Source organism: Mesocricetus auratus, unplaced genomic scaffold (assembly GCF_017639785.1).
Source record: "Mesocricetus auratus isolate SY011 unplaced genomic scaffold, BCM_Maur_2.0 Super-Scaffold_100003, whole genome shotgun sequence".
Taxonomy (NCBI): Eukaryota; Metazoa; Chordata; class Mammalia; order Rodentia; family Cricetidae; genus Mesocricetus; species Mesocricetus auratus.
In genome coordinates this window covers 89,127,889-89,150,473 of record NW_024429188.1, presented here as the reverse complement: position 1 = coordinate 89,150,473, position 22,585 = coordinate 89,127,889, and the positions used below count along the sequence as shown (strand labels likewise).

At 46.4% G+C, this 22,585-nt stretch overlaps 1 protein-coding gene across 1 annotated transcript; it reads left to right on the top strand.

The window, feature by feature from the left end:
- Positions 1-9,018: 9,018 nt before the first annotated feature.
- On the top strand, positions 9,019-16,462 carry LOC121139862 (proline-rich extensin-like protein EPR1). Its single transcript, XM_040743880.1, has 3 exons — positions 9,019-11,756; positions 13,443-13,488; positions 16,258-16,462. Exon 1 carries the CDS (start codon positions 9,059-9,061, stop codon positions 11,741-11,743), a length of 2,685 nt encoding a protein of 894 aa, XP_040599814.1. The 5' UTR covers positions 9,019-9,058; the 3' UTR covers positions 11,744-11,756; positions 13,443-13,488; positions 16,258-16,462.
- The last annotated feature ends 6,123 nt before the right edge of the window (positions 16,463-22,585 follow it).

The window sequence follows — 22,585 nt, the reverse complement described above, 5'->3', positions numbered from 1 at the left end:
GTCTCTGTGTCTTTTATTTATCACGTTACAACTGGCGCCCGATGTGTTCTTCACGTTGGTTCTTCAGAAAATTAGAAACCGATCTACCATATGTCCCAACTATACCACTCTTGCGAATATAACCAAAGAACTGTAGTTCCTACTACAGAGACATTCACATCAATGTTCATGGCTGTTCCACTAACAATAGCTATGGCACAGAAGCTACAATAATTATGACACACTAGCAACTGATGAATGGACACTGAAAATATGTTACCTACACACAGCAGTATTTTATATTCAGCTGTAAAGAAAAGGGAAATTATGGAAATTGCAAGTAAGTGGATGGAGCTGGAAAACATTATAGTGAATAACCCAGACCCAGAAAGGACCAGGGGTGGTGGGGAGAAGGCAGTTGAACATGAGCCAGAGAGCAGGCTAGTCAGTAATCAACATTCTTCCCTAGTTGGCTCTCTCTACTCCAGTTGTTGCCCTGGCTTCCCTTGATGGTGGGCTGTATGTAACCTGTAAATCAAATAAACCCCTCCATCCCAAGTTGCTTTTGGCCAATGTTTTAACACACCAACAGAAAAGCAAAAACTGGGTGTATTTTATCTTTCCTACAGGGATTTTCATGGACCTTTTTGCAGTGCTGGGGGTGAAACTCAAGGCCACACACATCTAGACCCGAGATACATCTTCAAACCCTCATGCTATTAGAGTCATAAGAAAAGTGATTTTTTTCTGTGCAATCTTAAATCTCAGTGATTGATTGTGCAGTAATTATGGAAATCACTGTGGAGTTTTCTAAAAAAAAAAGGAACTAAAATTAGAATGGCAATAATACCAAGCAATACCATTCCTGGGCATACACCTCAAGGAATCTATATCCTGTTAGAGGGATAATTACACATCCTTATATATTATTTCTCTATTCATAATAGTAAAGAAATAGAATACATTTAGATGTCCACCAACTAATGACTATATAATGAAAATTTAATATTCTTACAAAATGAACTTTTATTTTGGTGTTTAAATGATAAAATTTGCAGGAAAATGCATGGAACTGAAAAATATGTTAAGCAACACAGGCTTAGAAAGACAAATACTGCTCTCTTGTAAATCTAATTTTCCCATATCAATATTTATGCAGGAGGGAGTATATATAGATATCAAAGAACTAGAAAGTATCCTGTGTGAGAAGAAAAAGAAGTGACCTTAATGGGAGAGGAGGTATAATAGAATACTTGTGATTTGGAAAGAGAAAGGGAAATTCTGGGAATGAGGGGGCTTAAGCAGGCATGGTGGTTCAGTCCTTTAATTCCAGCACTCTGAATGTACAGTCAGATGGATCTTTGTGAGTTCAAGGCCAGCCAGGTCTACACAGTGAGTTCCAGGACAGCCAAAATCACATACCGAAATTCTCTCAGGAAGGAAGGAAGGAAGGAAGGAAGGAAGGAAGGAAGGAAGGAAGGAAGGAAGGAAGGAAGGAAGGAAGGAAGGAGAGAGAGAGAAAAGAAAAACAGAGAGGGGGAGGGAAAGAGAGAGGGAGGGAAGGAAGGAGGGAAATGAGCAAAGAGGCACAGTCCCTCATTCCAGACCTTTAACCCTAATTCCACCCATAAGGCTCTATCTTCTTTGGGACTGGAGAGATTGCTAAGTGGTTAAAAGCATTGGCTGCTCTTCCAGAGGACCTGAGTTCAGTTCCCAGCAACCACATGTTGGCTAACAACCATCTCTAACTCCAGTTTCAGAGGATCAAATGCCGTCTTCTGGTCTCTGTAGGCACTGCACACACATTCTACACAGATACTTGCAGAAAAAATACTCATATACATAAAATTTAAAAATGAAGCTAAAAAAGAAAAGAAAGTGTCTTGACCTGGGTTAAAGTGCCTGCTGAGAAAGCTTGAGAAACGGAATTCAGATCCTCAGCATCCTCATAAAAGCAGGGTGTAGCAGCACATAGCAATATAATTCATGCCTGTTGTTATTATCAGGATCAAGAACCTGTTGCTAGATAGGTAATAGGCCCTATGGGAGGACCTACTGCTATTAGTAAGTTAAACAACATAGTGTTAAACTGAGTGCTAATGTCTTACTAAAGACGCATTAAAGTGTGTCTCTCAACCCTCACCAGAGAAGCATCTTTTAGCAGTAGATTTTCAGAGTTTTGGTGAAAAGTGTGGAAGTTTTTAAAAGATTAATATCTTTATATTACATGCATGGGTGTTTTGTCTGCATATATGTGTACCAAGTGCATGCATTGCCCATGGAAGTCAGAAGGGGCAGCATATCTGGAACGTGAGTAATAGACCATTGCTAGCTGCCACATGGATTTTGGGAATCAAACCCCAATCCTCTGGAAGAGAAGTCAGGTCTCTTATCCACTGGGCCATCTCTCCAGCCCCTTACAGAGTTTAAGCCTCCACTCCAACCATCTCTAGTGTTCCAGAAGATAACAGATACTATATAGATTCATCTGTGCCAATGTTTGATGAATTCAGTTCAAACAAAGAAAATGAAAGACTCCAGGGCATACAAAATGACTCAGTCAGTGGGAGAAGGTACATGCTGCCAAACCTAAGGGTCTAAGTTTCATCCCTAGGAACCACATGATGGAAAGAAAGAACCTTCTGCAAGTTGTCCTTCACAAGAACACACACACACACACACACACTAAATTCAAATGCAAAACAAACATATGTAAAGTTAAAGTATGAAACTGGCTGTAAAATTGAAGTACTTGTACTCAAAAAGAGGCGGGAGATGCTGCTGGTGGATTTAATCCCTAAACCTCCACAGAAATGTGTGCTGACTACTCTTGTCAAAGAAATTTCTAGACTCCCACCTCATGAAAAGGAGAAAGAGTCTTTTCTCCATTATTTAAAAGGTAAGAATTTGCAATGGGGACTATTAGTTTCTTCAGATACACTCTTGACCATTCTTTCCCTTCATAAGAATCTATCCCTGGTGGCTGGGCAATGAGTGGGCAATCGTGGCACCAGTCTTTAAACCCAGTCCTTGGGAAGCAGAGGCAGGTGGATCTCTGAATGCGAGTTGGAGGCCAGCCAAGACTGCTACTCAACCCTGTCTCAAGACCCCCCAAAAATCTATTCCTGGATATTATGCCAAAGAAAAACTATGTGCAGAGCTTTTAGACCAAGCTGGCCTCAAACTCACAGAGACCCACCTACCCCGGCCTTCCTAGTGCAATCAGCCAGTACCATGAAGATCCTTCACAGAACGTCTGTGAATCATTGGACATAAACTGTTGGCACAGGGAAAATATTATAATTTGAATTGGTTTTTAAAGTTATATATGAACACTTAAACAGAAAACTGAAGTCTTTAAATATTTTATATTTTCTTTTGTATGTTTTCATGAAATTAGATTTTCTCTCTGCTGTGAAAAATAATGAATTTGACTTGAAAATATATACTACTACAAGATTTTTCATTGTTTAAAGCACCTAGATTAATTTATTAATCTCTGTGTTCATATATATGAGTATATATATATATATATGAGACTTACGTTGACTCAAGTATATGCAATAAGTAACTTTGAAATTCAAAGTAAAATTCCAATAAGGAAATAAAGTGTGATTAGTCATGTACCTTGTCTATCAGTAGCCCCCCTGTTCCTGTTCTTGTACAATTCAGAGGAATATTTCTATTAACTATGATATAAATGTAAGTTTTTAATTTCTATGGAAACATTTTTCAAAGTTTACACTTCCCAAAGTGTAAATGATTTTTAAGAGATGAAATCAGAAAACCAGAAAGATGGCGCAGAGGCTAATAGTACTGGTTGGTCTCCCAGGTGACTGAGGCTTGACTAATGGTCCATATGGTGGCTCACAACCATCTGGAACTCCAGACACACATGTGGTGGTAGAGATGTGCATGCAAGCAAAACATCCATACACTTACAATAAGAAACTGTGTTTTTTTCATTTTTTAAAAAAGGCGAAACAGTCTGCAGCTCTTTTTGTAAGCAGAGATGTTGAACATGGGAGGTTTGAACTACCTTGAGGGTCAGTTTAATATCCCATATGTGGAGTGGTTAATTTTATATACTACAGTACAATGCACATTAATTGGCAATTTGGAGTCTAACGTGTTATGCTGCCCATTACTAGCTCTGTTCGCAGAAGTATGATGTCCCTTTTCATGCACTCTTGGCCCCCGATCATACTCTTTGTGTTTCCCCACTTTCAAGAGCAGATGCACTGTTGATCTCGAAGGCTAGAGAGTCAAGAAACGTGGAAGAGAGTGGGCAGGACAAGCCTGTGTAGTTGTTCTTTCTTTGGACTGCTAGCTCCCAAATAATGGCATGGAGACTTATTATTAATTATGATGGCTTGTTCCCAGATAGCTCTTATAACTTATACTAACTGGTTTATATTAATTTGTGTTTTGCCATGTGGATCGTTACTTCTTCTCCATGCTGTACATCCAACTCCCTCCACATCTCGCTGCCTCAATCTGCCTGTCTTCTTCCCAGAGTTCCTCTCTTTTCCCAGAAGTCCTGCCTATTTTCTCCTGCCTAGCTATTGTCTATTCAGCTCTTTATTAAACCAATCAGAAGGTGCCTTAGGCAGGTGCAGAAGGACAGAGACACGTTTTACACAGTGCATAAAAAGATTATTCCACAACAAGCCTGGGTTGGGAAAACACAGCAATAGAAGAGGAAGAAGGAGACGTGCAGAAGGGCCACACCACCCGTAAGTGGCACTGCATGCCTTGTGAATGATGGGACCCACAAAGGTAGTGGCATCAGCTACATAGGCCAGAAGAACCAACAGGCGCTTGAGGAGGTGGTCCCAAAGGGTATGAGAGACACGAAAGGTACCGCCTAAGCTGCTGTGAGGCCACCTCCACAGACTCACCCAGGTGCAGTGGCTGGAATGCCCAGGTTGGTAATGCAGGTTACTCTGATCAGCGTGGACCCATCAGCAGCATGGCCCTTGAACACTCACATGGCCCCAGGTGTAAACCCAGATCTTGGGCATCCACACAGGAGTCTGGGACATTAATCCAGACCCTGGCTGTGGCAGAGCCACTGACCCAGACATGGTCCGTGCAGTAACTCGGGCCCGTATGACACCCTGGCTCTAGGTGACAGTGCTTATCACTAAGGTCTGTATGGGCCCAGCAGTGGCACTGCCCTCAGGCACCAAGAAGATCATGAGTGGAAGCCCATATCCTGGGTATCAGTGTGGTGTTTGGTGGCAACACAGGCCACGGACATCAGCATAGACTTAGGCTGCAGTAGGACCACAGACCCAGGCATGAAGAGCTCACCTGGGTGGTGAAAGAGACGGAAAGCTGGTGGACTGAACCAACCCAGCTATCACCCAGATCCAGAACCAGGAGGACAAGGTAGCCCACCCCAACACCCACCTCATCTATGAACTGCTAGAGCACGTGAAGGTCCAGATACAAAGCTACAGGATCTCCATGACACAAGGCTAAAATAGGATAATGAAGAGGAGTCCCAGTGAGGGCCCAGTGTCAATAGTGTAGCAGAAGCCAGAGGCCTTGTACCAAAGCAATGACTGGTTGCAATGAATACAAGTAAAGGACATATATGTGTAGACTAAAAGGTATACTGTGACACACTATAGCTCACACCAAACTTGGGGGAGGGTGTTATTGCTGCTGTTGTTTGATTTGTGTGTGTGTTTGGGTTGGTTTTTTGTTTGACTTGTAAATCTTGTTGTTTGATTTGGTTTTTTGCTTTACTTGTAAATTTTGTTTTGGGGCATTGCAAGAGCGAGGGCAGAAGTGAGGAGACAGGGAGATGAATGGGATCAGGATGCATGACATGAAATCCACAAAGAATCAAGAAAAAAGTTTAACAAATTAAATAAAACTAAAAATATAATATTAATAAAAACATCTAGTAGCCGGGCGGTGGTGGCGCACGCCTTTAATCCCCAGCACTCGGGAGGCAGAGGCAGGCGGATCTCTGTGAGTTCGAGGCCGGGCTGGACCGACAGCCTCCAAAACAATACAGAGAAAACCTGTCTCGTAAAACAAAAAAACAAAACAAAACAAATAAAAACTTCTAGAGATGACATTAAAAATTCAAGAAACACTGTGTTTTACAGTTCTTCGTGGCATCCATGAGACTGCCAAGGAAGCTTTAGGACAAAACTGTACATGTGCACAATTTTTGAAACAACCATGATTAAATTTTAAAAACCAAATCAGAAAAAAAGAAAGAAAAAAAACCAAATCAGGCATATTGCTCACTGCCTGACACAAAAATGAGAAGTGAAAGATGGAGCTGAGAAGATGAAAAAACGAAATGAATATCTCTATTCTCTTCCTTTATTTTGAGACAAAATGCCCCAGGCAGAGGTAAAACTCACCCTGAAACCAAGATTGATTTTGTTGTTATGCTCTTCCTGTGCCACAAGTATTTCAGACAGGGACGCCTTGAATTTGGGGGCTTTAATCCACCTTTTAAAGCATACTACACAAAGATTTGGAAAAAAGAACTATATACCCACCCAAAAATGAATGTCTTTGTAATCATAGCCAGAAACAGAGAAAATGATGCTCAGGACCCTGGACACCTCACCAGCAGCAGATTCAAGTTATTCAGCAAAGACAAAAGGCAGGAAACATACATGTGCAGATTTGGTGGTTAGGCAGTTACCAGAACTGTGACATAAGTCTTATCATGGAAGAATTCCAGCACCAGGGCTCCAGAATATTCCCACCCCAAAACAGGAACTGCCTGGACACATGCTAATACTTTAGGACCCCTTCTAGTTCACGGGCAAAGGTGGTGCACGCCTTTAATCCCAGCACTCAGGAGGCAGAGAGGCAGGCGGATCTCTGTGAGTTTGAGACCAGCCTGGTCTACAGAGTGAGTTCCAGGACAGTCTCCAAAACAATACAGAGAAACCCTGTCTTGAAAAACAAAGCTAAACGAAAAAGAAGATTGAGGAGAACATGTTAGAAAGTGCTGGCTTCCCGGGAACCAGTCTGACCACATGCCAGCGAAGGGGCTGCTTGACTGACCGATCTGGGATGGAGACCAGGGAGTAAAGGCCTTCTCTTCACACTTAAATCATTCAGAGAAGTGTGTGTGCACGTGCGTGCGTGCGTGCATGCGTGTGTGCGTGTGTGCATGTGTGTTGGAAAGAACTTTCAGGAACCTCAGCACAGGTATGACAATTCTCACAGAGTTTCCAGCACTCATGAAGTCTGAACAGTACTATGAAACCCTTCCTCAGTTGCCCTGGTGAAGTTGAGCCCTCTCTTCTGCCTGCAGAGCAACCCCGGACCCTGCAACCTGCCCGAGATCCTGCAAGGCAGAGAGCATGGGCGCGCCACAGGCTCTAACTTCACTTTCTGTGCAAGTCCAAGGAGATCTCCCAGATAAACGCATTCACTTAATGTCCATTCCCTGCCAACTACCAGGAACCCAGTGTGGGGCCAAGAGACATTGTCCTCTCGTTTCCAAAAAGCCTCCAGAGCTCCTGGGGATCTTTCCTCACTCCCAGGAAATCGGCTCCCATGGCTGACCACCACCATCCCCTAGGAAGATAACTCGCCAGGGCCTGGAGACTCAGCAGAGAGGCAACTGGGAAGGGTCCGTCTACACCCTGCTTGCCCGGGTGCCACTGTCCCCCCGACAACACAGCCTGCTGCTTGCAGCTTCAATCTGCCCCCAGTTTCGCGCCTCGGCACCCAGCCCATAGCAACAGGAGCTAACCGGAAGCAAGGATGTCTCGCCCATGACTGGATACATGTTAACCAGGAGTCCTCGGGTGCCGGACCGGAAGACGGTCCTTGCTCGGTGAGACGCTCTCCCGCCGGAACTACAGGGGACTCCCGCTCAGAACCTGAAGACATTCAGGGGGAGGCGTGCCTCGAGGGGTTTCGCCCGCGTCATGGAGTGTCGAAACACCGACTCCCCGCCGCGTGACGGACCCGATGAGGAGGAACCTGATGAGGAGGAACCTGATGAGGCAAACCACAACGGTCAGTGCCTCCTGGGGGCGGTGGGTTGACGATATCCTCGAGGGGAACAGCTCCACGAGGGGACTGGTGTCCCACAGGCGGGATCGGAACAGGCCCTGAGCACTGCCAGCCTCGCCGCCTTTGGGGGTCGCAGCGAATTCGCTGCCTTTGGCGTCCTTGGCCCCGCCTTTGGGGTCGCAGCGTGTTCGCCATCTTTGGGGTCGCAACAGCTTTGCCGACTCTGGCGTCCTAGCGAATTCGCCGACTCTGGCGTCCTAGCGAATTCGCCGACTCTGGCGTCCTAGGCCCCGCCTTTGGGGTCGCAGCGACTTCATGGCCTTTGGCGTTGTAGAGACTTAGCCGCCTCTGGCGTCCTAGCGGCCTTTGGGGGTCTCAGCGACTTCGCGGCAACTTCCGCCATCTTTGTGGTCATAGCCACCTTTTGGCGTTGTAGCGACTTCGCCATCTTTGTGGTCGTAGCCACCTTTTAGCTTTGTAGAGACTTCGCCGCCTCTGGAGTCCTAGTGGCCTTTGGGGGTCACAGCGACTTCTCCGCTTTTGGCATTACAGCGACTTCGCACCACCTTGGGCGCTATCACCCAATCTTTCTGTTTCCCCACTTTCAGGTGCTGAGGCACCGATGGTCTTGCCGGGAGGAGAGGGAAGAAATGAGGAGGAGACTGCACAGGGCCAGCCTGAGCAGGGAGCCGCAGCCGCAGAAGGGGAAGCAGCAGGAGAATTAAGTGGAGAAGGTCCCTCTGCTGCCGGTGCTGAAGGCCTCGTGGATGAAGGGAACCAAGAGGAGCGTGGTGCTGAAGGCAGTGGCCAGGAGAATGAGCGGCAGCCTCAGGAGCTAGTCTCCAAGGGCATGGGGGGCACCGAGGGTGTGCAGTCTTTGCAAGAGCTGGTGACCAATGTACAGCCTGTGCCACGTACAGTATGTCGTGTGCAACCTGTACCAGTTAGAGTTCCCCGGGTACAGCCTATGCCATCTATGGTGCGCCATGCACAGTCTATGCCAGTTAGGGTGTCCTGTGTACAGTCTATGCTAATTAATGTGACCACTGTACAGTATTTATCAGTGGGGATGCCCCATATACAGCCTATGTCAGGTACCTTTCCCCAGGCACAGCCTATGCCAGTTATGGTGACCAATATGCCACTTGTGCCAGTTACAGGGCCTAATGTACAGCTTGTTCTAGGGCTTCTGCCCGGATTACAGAGTATGCCACATATGGTGCCCCATGTACAGCCTGTGCTAGCAACAATACCTGGTATGCAGCATGTGCCTGTCACTGTGTGCCAGAGACAGCCTATTCCTGTTAATGTACCCAATGTACAGCCTATGCCAATCACTGTGCGCCAGAGACAGCCTATGCCTGTTAATGTACCTCATGTCCAGCATCTGGCAATCACAGTGCCCCATATACAGCCTATGCCTGTTAATGTACTCCATGTCCAGCATCTGCCAAGCACAGTGCCCCATACACAGCCTATGCCTGTTAATGTACCTCATGTCCAGCATCTGGCAATCACAGTGCCCCATATACAGCCTATGCCTGTTAATGTACTCCATGTCCAGCATCTGCCAAGCACAGTGCCCCATATACAGCCTATGCCTGTTAATGTACTCCATGTCCAGCATCTGCCAAGCACAGTGCCCCATACACAGCCTATGCCTGTTAATGTACTCCATGTCCAGCATCTGCCAAGCACAGTGCCCCATACACAGCCTATGCCTGTTAATGTACCTCATGTCCAGCATATGGTAATCACTGTGCCCCATACACAGCCTATGCCTGTTAATGTACTCCATGTCCAGCATCTGCCAAGCACAGTGCCCCATACACAGCCTATGCCTGTTAATGTACCTCATGTCCAGCATATGGTAATCACTGTGCCCCATACACAGCCTATGCCTGTTAATGTACTCCATGTCCAGCATCTGCCAAGCACAGTGCCCCATACACAGCCTATGCCTGTTAATGTACCTCATGTCCAGCATATGGTAATCACTGTGCCCCATACACAGCCTATGCCTGTTAATGTACTCCATGTCCAGCATCTGCCAAGCACAGTGCCCCATACACAGCCTATGCCTGTTAATGTACCTCATGTCCAGCATATGGTAATCACTGTGCCCCATACACAGCCTATGCCTGTTAATGTACTCCATGTCCAGCATCTGCCAAGCACAGTGCCCCAAAGACAGCCTATGCCTGTTAATGTACCTCATGTCCAGCATCTGCCAAGCACAGTGCCCCAAAGACAGCCTATGCCTGTTAATGTACTCCATGTCCAGCATCTGCCAAGCACAGTGCCCCAAAGACAGCCTATGCCTGTTAATGTACCTCATGTCCAGCATCTGCCAAGCACAGTGCCCCAAAGACAGCCTATGCCTGTTAATGTACTCCATGTCCAGCATCTGCCAAGCACAGTGCCCCAAAGACAGCCTATGCCTGTTAATGTACTCCATGTCCAGCATCTGCCAAGCACAGTGCCCCAAAGACAGCCTATGCCTGTTAATGTACTCCATGTCCAGCATCTGCCAAGCACAGTGCCCCAAAGACAGCCTATGCCTGTTAATGTACCTCATGTCCAGCATCTGCCAAGCACAGTGCCCCAAAGACAGCCTATGCCTGTTAATGTACTCCATGTCCAGCATCTGCCAAGCACAGTGCCCCAAAGACAGCCTATGCCTGTTAATGTACCTCATGTCCAGCATCTGCCAAGCACAGTGCCCCAAAGACAGCCTATGCCTGTTAATGTACCTCATGTCCAGCATCTGGCAATCACAGTGCCCCATATACAGCCTATGCCTGTTAATGTACCTCATGTCCAGCATCTGCCAAGCACAGTGCCCCAAAGACAGCCTATGCCTGTTAATGTACCTCATGTCCAGCATCTGCCAAGCACAGTGCCCCAAAGACAGCCTATGCCTGTTAATGTACTCCATGTCCAGCATCTGCCAAACACAGTGCCCCATATACAGCCTATGCCTGTTAATGTACTCCATGTCCAGCATCTGCCAAGCACAGTGCCCCATATACAGCCTATGCCTGTTAATGTACTCCATGTCCAGCATCTGCCAAGCACAGTGCCCCATATACAGCCTATGCCTGTTAATGTACTCCATGTCCAGCATCTGCCAAGCACAGTGCCCCAAAGACAGCCTATGCCTGTTAATGTACCTCATGTCCAGCATATGGTAATCACTGTGCCCCATACACAGCCTATGCCTGTTAATGTACTCCATGTCCAGCATCTGCCAAACACAGTGCCCCATACACAGCCTATGCCTGTTTCTGTGCCCCATGTCCATCCTATGCCAATTGCTGTGCCCAGTGTACAGACTGTACAGATTAAAGTATCTTGCATACCACTCATGCCACTGCCTGATACACAGCCTAGGCCAGTACGGATGGCTTGTGTACAGCCCATACCAATTACAGTGCCCAGTGTACAGCCTATGCCAGGTATGATGCCCAATGTACAGCCTTTGCCACTTATGGGACCCCCTGTCCAACCTATGCCACCTATGATGTCCCATTTTCAGCCTATGCCACTTATGATGCCCCAAGTGCGTCCTGTGCCACCTACAACGCCCCGTGTACGGCGTGGGCGAGGTAGGATGCCAAATGTACGAAATATGCCAGTTACAATGCCCAATGTCCAGCCTGTGCCAGCGCTGATGGCCCGCGGCATGCTCCGTGACAGATTTATGAGAACGCTGCTGCAGGACCAGGAACAGTGTTTCCAGAGAAATCACTAAGCGCTGAAGAAAGGTAAGCAGACCGTGTGGCTCCCAATCGTTTGAGGAGGGAGCCAGCTGGTACAGAGAGGCCTGTGGCTCACTGGCAGCTGTCCTTCTTGTCTTCATTGATTGAAAACTTTAGGTGACATGTTCAAGTTTCCTTTTGTCTTGGTGGGTGTGTGGTGGGGGAGCTGATTCTCATACTGGGTGGTCAGAGATCAGCTTGAAGGACTTGGTTCCCTCCTCCCAGGCTGGCTGGCAAGCACATCCTTTTGCCTGCCTCCACTCTGCCCTCTAGAACTAAAAGACACACACACAAGCCAGCTTGCAGAACCCCTGCCTTTCTATCCTAGGGATCTGCGATGGGAGTAGGAGCTATGCAAACTGGGAGTGGAGGTCTCCTCGTATAGTTTTAGGTGGACCAAGCAGAAATGCTTGGCCAGTGCCCGTTGATCTCAGTAAGGTCGACTTAGGACAGGTCTCAGAAGCCTAGGGTGTGGTTGGGATAACACAGGATTCTGCCTTTGTTGAAAAAGTAGATACATTTGTACATCCTGAATGTTTTGGCGTTGTGTTTTACTAGCTGTAAACACATTGGCACATTTCTTTTCATCACTCTTTTTGGCATTTTCTGAAAATGTCTGCACCCTCCTCAAAGAAAGTTGTCTGTAAAGATAAACTTCAGAGTTGGGTGGCCATGGTGGCTTCTGGTGTGATCCTAGTTCTGAGAAGGCCCAGCTGGGGCTGTAGTGGTGAGTTCCTGGGAGGCCTGAGCTACAGACAAAACTATCTCAACACAGAAAATCAACTGTGTTTACCAAGCCAGGTGTGCCTGTAGCCCCAGCCAGTAGTTGGAGGCAGAGGAAGCCAGGTCACACATTCAAGGTCACCCTCACTTCTGTATTAGAGCAGACCAGTCCCCAGGAGACCCTTTGTGTTGGGGGTTGAGGCCTGGGTTTTGTTTTTGTTTTTGTTTTTTTCTTGTCTTCTGATTTTCTTGTGCATGATTTCACTCTGTAGCCCAGAATGGCCTCTAAATCTCAGGAAAGCTCTCACTTAAATCTCTCTTGCTGGGATTCAGGACTGTGTGGCCCTCAATGTGAGCTGTTCTCACATTCAACACAAACCATACACACACACTCTCACATACACGCAGAAACATTCTCTCTCTCTCTCTCTCTCTCTCTCTCTCTCTCTCTCTCTCTCTCTCTCTCTCTCTCTCTCTCTCTCTCTCCCCTCAGCCCCTACACACACACTCATTACGTGAAGTGGATAAAACATGCCATATTCCTGATAATCAGCATGGTGGACATCCTTATGTGTTTACTGAACTTTAGGAATCTTTGGGTAATTTCCAAGAATCCATCTTCTTTTGTGTTTCTCCTTCCACCCCAGCAAAGCCCCTCACACAGGATTTTCATGTGTGCATTTCTATTCTTTCATGTTTTGATACAGTTTTATACTCCACACATCAAAAGGTAGGAACATTTATTTGATGTGTTTGTTGTGTATATTGGCGTTTTAAATTGAATTTTACCTGTGTGCTTAGGTCTTCTTCTATTGATAACACCTTTCTGGTTAATTAAAATCACTGTAGAAAGTCACTGTCCTACAGTTCAGGGGACTGAGATAGGAATTTTAATCAATTCAGAGTCCTTTACAAGCCTTATTTCATCTGCGATGCCAAATACTGAACATCTGTCATTTTCACTCTCAGAAAACATCTGGCAAGGTCCATGGGCGTGACAGAAGCCAAACTGCATGTGAGTAACCAGCAAAGGGCCCTTTGGCTACACGGCCATTTGAGAACTATCCTCAAGAATTGGATATGCTTGTCCTGTCATTGGAGTTGTCCAATTGTTTTGACCTTACCTCATCTCAAAACGACTTTGAAAAGATTCCTTTTAGAGTGGGGGAGGTGGGGAGATTCTGTGTGTGTGTGTGTGTGTGTGTGTGTGTTACATTAGTGTGTGTGTGTATCATTAGTGTGTGTGTGTGTGTGTGTGTTACATGTATGTGAGTACCTATGGAAGCAAAAGAGGATATCGGATGCCCCATAGCTGGAGTTAAAATGATTGTGAGCCACCACCCCTGGAGGCTGGGAATTGCATTCAGGTCCACAAGACCAGCAACTGCCCTTACTCCTTGGGCCATCTCGGCAGCCACCATAAAGTAATTTTCTAGCTTTGTGGTTTTTGTGGGTAGAAAGTAGACCAGAAGCCTCACTACGCAGAAGGGACACGTTTCAACTGAAACCCAGCTTCCTAGGGGACACGGAATAGGACGAAGCTACTTTCCCTCCTTAAACATATGTGTATTGCACATACAAGTATCCTGTCCCTAATTATGGATATATGTAACATACAAAATGTGTAAACGCTGTATGTGTTAATAGCTGTATTTGTCAGAGTTAGAACCTGGGACAGATGGCTGAGGCGCCTATTTAACACACCAAAGCAGGCCTGGCCACCAGCGTCTCCCTCACCCAAGGTCCCTATCTGTCACAGGGCCATCTTGACCTGCAAACGTCACCCCCTACCCTGAACTTATCCAGCTCAGGGGCTGGACTGCCCATTCTCCACCTGCCTTTCCCTATTTAGTTAACTCGCTTTGGTTACCTGGCATTGGGTGCTGCACCTGCTTCCCCTCCCTGCCCTCCCCATTCCCTTCCCCACTGTCTTCATGTGACCCAGCTCAGTCTGCTCATGACCACTCTGGACTCCCTAGATGTCTCTGCCTCTGCCTCTGCTCTCCCATGGATCTATACTAATCTTCGCCTTCATATGTGGGACCAGTCACCATCCTTTCCACTGTATTTCTTTTTCTTTCCATTTGCCCAGTGCTGAAACCCAGGGCCAGTCTGTTCTCTACTTTTCATTTCTTTCTTTCTTTTTCTATTCATCTGGTGCAAAATCCTGGACCAGTCATATGCCCTTCCTTCCTTATTTGTTTATTTGTTTATTTATTTGTTTAGGTAGGTAGGTAGTCACTTACTTACTTATTTACCTGGTGCTGAAACCTGGGAATGGCATAAATGAGCTCCCTGCTAGCGAACTCAGCTATTCCTAGCCATGCAGCTGACCTGAGGTATGAGCAGGTCGTGTGTTTCTGCTGGCTTCGGCCAATCACAGCCTTTAATTACATTTCCTAGAGTTCTGTTCTTCAGCTACTGTTCCCTGCCTGCTTTCCAGCTGCTGCTCTCCTCTCTCTGGCCTCTGCCATGCTGTGCCCTCCATGCGGGCATCTCTATATGTACATGTGCCTCGGGATCCTCCAGCCGGCTACTCCTCTGGCCGACTGCCCCACATGGCCATCTCCCTTTTCTCCTGCTCTCTCCTCTCTCCTTCTCCACTGGGTCAGTGTCACCTCAGGCTGCCTGCTTTCTTTGGTGTTACTACAAAAGCCATACCTGTTTGCCAGGAATTCCTGTCACCCACAGTGTCTCCAATCTCAAGGACAAGGGTCACCTTTCCTCTGGGATTTGGAACATTTTTCTCTCTGACAAGTCTCTCATTCCACTTGGGGACGTCCTGAATGGAAATTCTTGTCACTATGATATTTTATCCAACTCAGATACTGGTATTTCTGGCATCTTCCCTGCCACACCTATCTGGGTCTCTGCACCACTGACTCCCTTTGCCCCTGTCTCCCACCTCCTACGCCACAGGCCCCAGCTCAGTGTGGTCTCATCCACTCTGTACTCTCCCCGACGGCCCTGCCTCTTGCTATGCTCTCCCAAGTACCTATTGTAAACTTTGTCTTCCACTGTACCTAGGAGCAAGTCATGTTCCGTTCCTTTTTTGTCTTTTTTACATTCAGTGTTTATAATATATTTATACATGGGTAAACATATATGCCCTGTTTTAATGCTGGTGTCTTTTAGGTATGTTTTCTCTGTGGAGACATGTCTCTGGGGTTATGAGATATAAACTCCTGTGTTATGAGACATAAAAGACACAAAATGTTATAGTCAAGGTTTACATGATCCTAGACGATTAAAAATACTATAAACTACGGATAAATTCTATCGTCACCGGGGCAAGTTGAGTGTGTGGTTAGTTCACAGGCAGAACCCCTCGCTCATAAAGCTTCCGTAACTTGGTTAAACAGAGACTGATGGGAATGGGGGAGCACAGAGTCCAAAGGGGCGGTCCCCCTGCTGTTTGAAGCACCTGGTGAGGACACACAGATGAGGGCAGCCAGCACTCTAGTTGTCTGAAGCAAGCTGCTGCATCTGCCTGACAATGCTGCTAACTTCCTCCAGTCTGCACTACAGTAGAGAGGGGGAAAGGGCCTGCAATGTGTGGACATTTGTCCAGGGACGGTTCTGCAGTGCTGGGGTGGGAACCAGGGCCTCCTACATTCTAGGCAAGCGCTGGAGCCTGTGCCAGCCCCTCCGCTCCTCACAGAATTGGAGGAGTGGGTCAGCAGGTTCCTCAGTGCAATCTAAGTTATAGAGGGTAGCTAATGATACATGGTGTGTTTTGTGATGATAGCAAATTACCCAACTGAACAAATTCCTCTCATTGTAGAGATGGTTCAAGAAGAAGAGAGAGAGAGATTCTGGAGAGGGCAGAATCCTTCAGGGCGTAGCAGTACTCCTCCTGAGGCCCAGCCCACCCCTCCCTGAAGATTGTGCAGGAGGCCTAAGTTTTGCCATTAACCATGAGACACTTCTAGATGGACATATGCCCCCCCCACAAATGTTATTATATCTTTCTTCCCTAAGAACTTGTATTTGGAATAAATAGATTGTCAGTTCATTAGATTCATGTGTCTTCTGCCTTAGAGTGGTATGTATGGGAGTTATTGAGGAAATGCCATTTAAAGACAAGGTCTCGTCTGGGTGACATCCCTGAGTGACCATCAGTGAGCTTCTTATATCACAGAAGGTTATCAAGGGGTGTGGCATGTTTGCACTGACACACACATTATGTTGCCCTCTGTCAGGATGTCTCCATCCTTTCCCTGATCATGCTGCATCACAGATGTGCAAGAGGGACATGGAATATACCTTGGGAGAGGCAGCATTTACGCTGAAGGAGCTGCTTCTAGCTATGCCTGGGATTTCATACCCTGCACGCCCCTGAGAGAACCTTTCAAAAGACTCCTCACAGGATTCTCAGGAAACAACAAAGCGTGTTCATTTAGGCAACTCCCAGATTTGTTTACTGTCTTTCATTTCTGTTGAGACTACAGAGCATTAGCAGGTGCTGTGTTTGTGGTCCTGCTGCTTCAGTCAGAACAGAATAATCGCCTCGCTCAGACCAGAAGGAGGCTCTTTTCTCTTGGAGTTCACTCCTAACATAATTTTCTCCCTAAGAGGAGCTGGCTGACACTTTAAAAGGTATATTTCTAAATTATACAGCTCTTGAGGTTTTAGAAACAGATGAATATTTAAACTGTTTTCTCACCCTTGTAATTTCTTAAATAGTTCCTGATTGAGTTTAGACAACACTTAAAATTTCAAGAAACACCCAGTGTACTTCATTATTGTGTCCAGTCTTCTGGTTCTGGTTGGCAGCCACACAACTGCCTGTCATTTTCTAGGTTTACTAATGGTGCAGACAGGCATTGAATAGAAGCTGGACGTCTTTTTCCTAATGCTGCCATGAGGACCAACCTTCAGCAGCTCAGGAATTGAGGGCGTACCATGGAGTTGGCAAAACAATGACTCAATTGACTTTTTTATCTGAGGGAGTAAAACTTAATTCTTTGGGGCTGGTGAAGGGGGCTATATTTACTTCTCTTGAACCAGTCAAGGGTGGGGGGCTAAACCTACCTCTCTGTGGCCAGCAAGAAAGGGAAACACACACACACACACACATACTCTCTCTCTCTCTCTCTCTCTCTCTCTCTCTCTCTCTCTCTCTCTCTCTCAGGGTCTTTCTACCATCTTTTGTCTCAGTTCTTTCTTCTCTTTTTTCCCCTTACAGCTTATTTATCCCAACAAAATCTTTCAGGCAATATAAAATTACAATGTGTTTATATTCTATTTTTTCAGGTGAAAAATGCTTCCCATTTCTCTTACATAATTACATACTAAAGATGAAAAACAAATTATCACAAGAACCCATATACATTCATATCCAAGCAAGTTGTTATCAATTAACAGTGTGAACAATGTATTTTTCTGAGCCAGTTTTTTTTTCTGGCAGGCTGCATTTTGGGTTACAAAGAAGGATCAAACTCCTTATCACTTATCTCAAAAGGTAATTTTATAAGGAATATTAAAAGAACCACAAGGTTAAAAATACATACAGCTCTACTTTAAATCCTCAGGGTGTGTATCCACTCATCAACAGTTTTTTTTTTTTTATGTCGGGAAGCTCAGGGCAGAAACGGGTACAGGGAATTAATCATCACCTTTAGTTATCAACCCATCCTAGCAAGAAAGGCACATGGCAGCCAGGCTGTCATTGTTCCTGCTCCCTGACCTCAACTAGTCCCTGAGCTGTAAAAGTGTGCCTTTCTAAACTTTTAAATTGTTTTCCAAGATTTTCTGCCTCAAATCTATTAACAAAAACATCTTAGCTTAACCTTAAGTCATTGTTTAAAGCTTTGGTAGCTATGATGTACTCTAAATCCTGTGAACACATCTCCCAACATTAAGATTAAAAGAACTTGAGCTAGCTGGGCTTCTGGAACTCAGTTGTTTTTCTTAATCATTAACCTAAGCCACAGTCTATAGAGCTCCTCAAGAGAAACTAGCTGTGTGACATTTCCTTGTTCTTATTTTTCCATCCTCTGCAGCCCCTGCTTTACAGGGGTGAGGGCAACACCATATCTTGCCTTTACCTACACCAATTTTCCCATTAAGATAACGTCTATCGCCGGGCGGTGGTGGTGCACGCCTTTAATCCCCAGCACTCGGGAGGCAGAGGCAGGCGGATCTCTGTGAGTTCGAGGCCGGGCTAAACCGACAGCCTCCAAAACAATACAGAGAAACCCTGTCTCGTAAAAACCAAAAAAAAAAAAGATAACTTCTATCATAATTCCTTACTATACTTATGAAAGACCCTCAATCATTAAAATCCTATTTAAACTGACAGCATTAGTGTATAAAACCATTGCTTCAGTTAAACAGTGCAGCTTAGGATAAAATCATCTTTATAATAATTCACAGGTAAAAATGCCCAATAGGACAGAATATTTCCATGAGATAATCACAGTACATTACAGGCAGTGGGGATCCCCCACATCCATTCACGCCAAGTCAGATACCAAAGATTAAATGACTGCAGCAAACATGTAAAGGCACAGCAGTAGCAAGAGACATTATGGGGTCAAAGCCCTCGGGGGCCTTGCCTAACCAAGATTCACCCATCAGAGCGTTGCTTCCTGGTGAGCCAACCCCCAGAACTTCAATTGCTACTTGCTGCTCCTCTAACATGTCCACCAGCACTTTTCCCTTATCTCTTAGTCCCTCACGTGGTTGAATTAGTCATGCAGCGGACATGCCCACCTGTGCAAAGCTGGAATGACTCAGGATCTGCTCCATCAGACTGATGCCCCGGCCACTTACACTTAACTACTCTGCTCAGACCCCTCTCTTCCTCGCCTCCCATCCTGCACAAGATTCAGCTCCAAATAAATCAAAGCCATCAACTGAAGACCTGATCCCCTGAACCTGATAAAGGAGAAAAGGAGGAATATGATTCAACATACTAGCACAGGAAATGACTTCCTGAACAGGCCTGGGTGGTATGGGCATTAAGACCAACAACTGACCAATGGAACCTCATGAAACTAAAAGGCTCTAGCACAGTGAAGGGAAACGTCCTTCTGGTAAAAAGGCAGGGTACAGAATGGAAAAAAATCTATGCCAGCTATATATCTGACAAAAGGTTGGGGTCTAGAGCATATAAAGAACTCAAAAACCTAAACACCAAGAAAACAAAAGCCCAGTTTAAAATTGGGCCTTGAAGTTAAGCAGAGAGTACTCAAAAGGGCTATTGCTTTTATGAACTCAGTGGCTATGACTGCTTATAAAAGACCTGCACAGAGCTTACGGCAATGCCAGGGTCTGTGCTGATGTCTGATGATGCTCCTGTTACCATTGAAGGCCATGCAACCACCCAAGATAGAGGGCTATGTTAGTGCCTCAGGGCCTTACTCCTGCTGGGGCAGTGGTGATATCCAGACCCAGCTGCTGCTGCGGACCATGTTAGGGTCCATGAACCTACCATAGGTGTGGTCTGAGTTGAAGTCCAGGTCCTTTATTGCCACCAATGATCACACAGAGCACAGGGTTTGGGTGATGTCCGGTTGCCTCACAGCTGCCTGGACCATTCCCACCTGAGTGGCCATTCCTTCCACCCAGAGCCAGGATGCAATCCAGGCCCAAGCTGGTATCAAGGGTCATGTCTGGGTCTGTGGTCTAGCTGTAGCTGGGGTCTATGTTGATGTCTGTGGCCAGTGTCACTTAAGGAGACTTTAGGAACCATGTGAGATGAAATCAGAGGGCCATGCTGAGCCGGCTGCCCTTCACTGCCCCGGGAAAGCTGGCCTTGCTTGTCACTGTCCACTACAGCAAGAGAGCTAGCCCCTGCATTCAGAAGAGAGGGCCCCCACCACTCACCAAAGGCAAAGATGAACCTACCCTGAGGGAATGCGCGTAAGGGAACTGACTCTGCCCGAGGTGGCCCCAGTGCCTCGATCTGACTTGCCTGGCTAATACCCAGGCCTACAAGTGGCCTTAGGTTGACCCAACCTAGCATCTACTCCATCTAGGTCCTGATGGAACTCGTGAAGGGACTGGTCCTGTGGAACAATACCCACAAGATCTCCAAGACGAGGGTTAGCCACAGGATATCCCAGAGGAGTTGTGAGGATCCAGTGATGATGGTGTATCAGAAACCAGAGGCCTTGAACCAGACCAGTGACTTATTGCAATGGACGGTTGCCAGTCAAGCTGATGGGACAAAGGGGTACATTATATGACACAGTGTAGGCTCCAATGTCATCAGGATGGATAAGAGGTTGTGGAGAGACAGGAAATAAGGAGAAGCAGAGATTTTTCTGTTCCTGTCATGGTTTTTGTTCTGTGTTGGTTCACTGGGGGAGGATTGTGCTTTTCTATGCTTGCTTGGTTACTTTGTATGTTTGCTTTTGGGGAGTGAGGCAGGGATGAGGGGTATATGGGGGACCAGGAGGTGAACAGAATTGGGGTGTATGATGTGAAACCCCCAAAGATTCAATAAAGAAGTTTAAAGGAAAAAGGCTTGCACAGGACAAAGCCAGACAAAATGCCAGCATGAACTAGGGGAGGGCCTCTTGAGGTTCCACTCAAGCCATTGGTGGCTTCTGGAGGAAGGAGAGTCGATTTTCTTCAGTGAGATGGCCATGAGGAGACCTTACGTGCTCCAGGAGATAGTAGTCCTGCATCCATATATACACAGACACAGGGGGGTTATAAAAACATGAAAGTGGGAGGGAAAATGGTGAGAGGGAAAAGGGAAGGATTGGGGGAAGGCAGTGTGGGCTTGATTTGATCAAACTGCATTATATGCATGCGCTTATCGGCGCATACAGACTTCCTCCTACATGCATGGATGCAATTCTCAAACAGTAAAAGTAGAAAAATAAATAAATAAATCAGGTCCATTGCTCACAGCATGACAGGTAAACAGAGAAATAAGTAGTGATAAAAGGAAATGAATGCCTTATTTTTGAGACATCTTATGCATTGCAGGCTGGTTCCAACTCAGTCACTAGCCAAAGATGATTTTGAAAAGCTGATCATCCTGCCTCAGTCTCCCAAGGGCTCAGATAACAGGCATTGAAACACTGGGCCATCATACCTGTTTTCTTCAGCGCATCAGGTTAACCATAGATGGTTTTATACATGTTAGGTAAAGGCTGCAAAATGAGCTACATCACAGCCAAAAACAGAGAAAATAATTCTCAGGACCCTGGACACCTCACCAGCAGCAGATTCAAGTTATTCAGCAAAGACAAAAGGCAGGAAACATACATGTGCAGATTTGGTGGTTAGGCAGTTACCAGAACTGTAACGTAAGTCTTATCATGGAAGAATTCCAGCACCAGGGCTCCAGAATATTCCCACCCCAAAACAGGAACTGCCTGGACACATGCTAATACTTTAGGACCCCTGCTAGTTCACAGGCAATGGTGGTGCACGCCTTTAATCCCAGCACTCAGGAGGCAGAGAGGCAGGCGGATCTCTGTGAGTTTGAGACCAGCCTGGTCTACAGAGTGAGTTCCAGGACAGCCTCCAAAACAATACAGAGAAACCCTGTCTCGAAAAACAAAGCAAAACGAAAACGAAGATTGAGGAGAACATGTTAGAAAGTGCTGGCTTCCCGGGAACCAGTCTGACCACATGCCAGCGAAGGGGCTGCTTGACTGACAGATCTGGGATGGAGACCAGGGAGTAAAGGCCTTCTCTTCACACTTAAATCATTCAGAGAAGTGTGTGTGCACGTGCGTGCGTGCGTGCGTGCGTGCGTGTGTGCGTGTGTGTTGGAAAGAACTTTCAGGAACCTCAGCACAGGTATGACAATTCTCACAGAATTTCCAGCACTCATGAAGTCTGAACAGTACTATGAAACCCCTCCTCAGTAGCCCTGGTGAAGTTGAGCCCTCTCTTCTGCCTGCAGAGCAACCCCGGACCCTGCAACCTGCCCGAGATCCTGCAAGGCAGAGAGCATGGGCGCGCCACAGGCTCTAACTTCACTTTCTGTGCAAGTCCAAGGAGATCTCCCAGATAAACGCATTCACTTAATGTCCGTTCTCTGCCAACTACCAGGGACCCGGTGTGGGGCCAAGAGACATTGTCCTCTCGTTTCCAAAAAGCCTCCAGAGCTCCTGGGGATCTTTCCTTTTCTGTTTTTTTTT

Coding starts and splice junctions, on each gene's coding strand:
- LOC121139862 (XM_040743880.1), top strand. CDS start 9,059: ATGCCCCATATACAGCCTATGTCAGGTACCTTTCCCCAGGCACAGCCT.